General features: G+C 41.7%; 1 protein-coding gene across 1 annotated transcript; it reads left to right on the top strand.

Moving 5' to 3' along the window:
• The first annotated feature begins 514 nt into the window (after window positions 1–514).
• LOC128052094 (uncharacterized protein C12orf29 homolog) lies at window positions 515–2,158 on the top strand. Its single transcript, XM_052644549.1, is given in 3 exon segments — window positions 515–538; window positions 1,161–1,214; window positions 1,217–2,158. Coding segments are annotated over 3 exon segments (1,020 nt in total).
• Window positions 2,159–2,597: the final 439 nt, after the last annotated feature.

Genomic DNA, 2,597 nt, shown 5'->3' with positions numbered 1-2,597 from the left:
GGTCTTTCCAGGTGGCACTAGTGGTAAAGAACCTGCCTGCCAACGTAGGAGACGTAAGAGATGTGGGTTCAATTCCTGGGTCAGAGAGATCCCCTGGAGGAGGGCACAGCAACCCACTCCAGTATTCTTGCCTGTAGAATCCACGGATGAGGAGCCTGGCAGGCTATAGTCCATAGTGTTGCAAAGAGTCAGACATGACTGATTGACTTAGTATGCACACAAGCACATATGTTATATATATAGTAAACAATGTTTACAAGAAAAAATTTTAATTGTTAAAACTCAGTTTAAAACAAAAACTGAAAGCCTGTTAGGAAGCTGATCGCAAGGAAAACATTAGAATCTGCTCAATCAGGGTGATCATCATTGTGGTCACTAAGGAAACAATCATGGGAACTTGTTCACAAATCTTGAACAGCCAGGAAAATAGACTCCACAAACAGATGGTGTGATGGCTACAGGGTCAAAGCTGTATATGGTGTGAACCCTGGAGAAGGAGTGGGTCAAGGGTGCTATGCACCTGAATCCTGATGGGAATGTGAGCTAAATGCCTGGGACTCATAGGCCTCTTAGAGAATATTTTGAAGATCTGGGACCACGTGCCAGAACAATGCACATTTGTGAGCATACAAGTACACACACATCAGCTGTCATAACAGCATCAAGCCCCGTCATGAATCCCCCTCACACTGAGGGCCAGGAGCAGCTTCACAGGTGAGGCAATGACGGGCAGAGGAATGGCACTGGAAGAAGCACCCCTCCACATGGGAAGACACTGAACAGCATGGCTGCAGAAGGCACAGCAATATGAGGTACCAAGGCCCAGGTGGCACTGATGGCCCACTGTAGAGTAGAATGGCAAGGGGGTGATGATTTGGGCCCCAGATCAGGAAGATTTGAAAAGATAGAAAAGGCCAATGAAACTAAAAGTCTATTTTTTGAAAAGATGAACAAAATTGGTAAATTTTAGTCAGCCTCAAGAAAAAAGGGAGAGGACCCAAGTCAATAAAATCAGAAATAGATACCTCGGAACCGGGGAAATGGGGAGCGCGGCTACCTGGCCAGCTCGCGGCGTGTTCGCGACTTGAGTACACGGCTGACCCCTCTGAACGCTCTCCTGGTCAGGACCCGGAGCTGCTCGGAAGGGCCTTCTCCACTAGCACCGCTTGAGGACCCAACATGAGGCGCTTGGGTCGGTGCAGCGGAAAATGCCGTGTGTGTGTTTGTGACGGAGGTGAAAGAGGAGCCTTCCACCCAAAGGGAGCATCAGCCATTTAAAGTTTTGGCAACTGAAACTGTAAGTCACAAGGCATTAGATGCAGATATACACAATGCAATTCCAACAGAAAAAGTGGATGGAACATGTTGTTATGTTACTAACTACAAAGGTCAGCCATACCTCTGGGCTCGGCTAGATAGGAAACCTAACAAATTAGCTGAGAAAAGATTTAAAAATTTTCTACATTCAAAACAAAACTCGAAAGAATTTTTTTGGAATGTTGAGGAGGACTTCAAACCTGTTCCAGAGTGCTGGATACCAGCGAAGAAAATAGAACAGTTAAATGGGAATCCGATGCCTGATGAAAATGGACACATTCCTGGTTGGGTACCAGTGGAGAAAAACAACAAACAGTACTGCTGGCATTCGTCTGTAGTCCATTACGAGTTTGAGATTGCCCTGGTCCTGAGGCATCATCCTGATGATCCTGGCCTTTTGGAAATTAGTCCAGTGCCGCTCTCAGATCTTCTAGAACAAACACTGGAGCTCATAGGAACCAATATTAATGGAAATCCTTACGGGTTAGGAAGCAAAAAGCATCCATTACATCTTCTTATACCACATGGAGCATTTCAAATAAGAAATCTACCTACCTTGAAGCACAGTGATCTGTTGTCCTGGTTTGATGGTTGCAGAGAGGGTAAAATTGAAGGAATAGTATGGCATTGCAATGGTGGTTGTTTAATCAAGGTCCATCGCCACCATCTTGGTTTATGTTGGCCGATCCCAGATACTTATATGAATTCAAAACCAGTTATTATCAACATGAATCTGAACAAATACGAGTATGCCTTTGATGCTAAGTGTTTGTTTAATCATTTTTCAAAAATAGACAATCAGAAATTTGGTAGGCTCAAAGATATAATACTTAATGTATAAACTGGAAGTGCAATTAAAAACTAGCTTCATTGTTGTTCTGTTTCAATGTTGAATACTCTGCCATGTTTATAAGGTAAAAATATCTCAGATTCAGTTTATTATTCAGTGTCTTAATATATAGCAACATGTCTTTTAGCATTTGAAGCAATCAATTTTCCAGCTGCAAATATCTATTCAAATTTTTATTTAGAAACAGCAAATGAATGTTAACCTCTGGAATTAAAAATATAATAATAAGCTCTCCACCTTGTACAAAGGTTGGATTCAGTCCATTGTACATGGGTAGTTTAAAAGACAAACCAACAATTCTGGACCATTACTTTAAAAATTAAATAGTTTAAACTGAAAAAAAAAATCAGAAATAAAGATGTTATGACAGACAACACTAATACAAAGAATCTTAGGAGACTACTATGAACAACTACGTGCAAATAAAATG

The sequence above is a fragment of the Budorcas taxicolor genome, chromosome 8 (assembly GCF_023091745.1).
Source record: "Budorcas taxicolor isolate Tak-1 chromosome 8, Takin1.1, whole genome shotgun sequence".
NCBI lineage: Eukaryota > Metazoa > Chordata > Mammalia > Artiodactyla > Bovidae > Budorcas > Budorcas taxicolor.
Note: the sequence above shows the minus strand (reverse complement) of the source record. Positions and strands in the feature narration are given on the sequence as shown.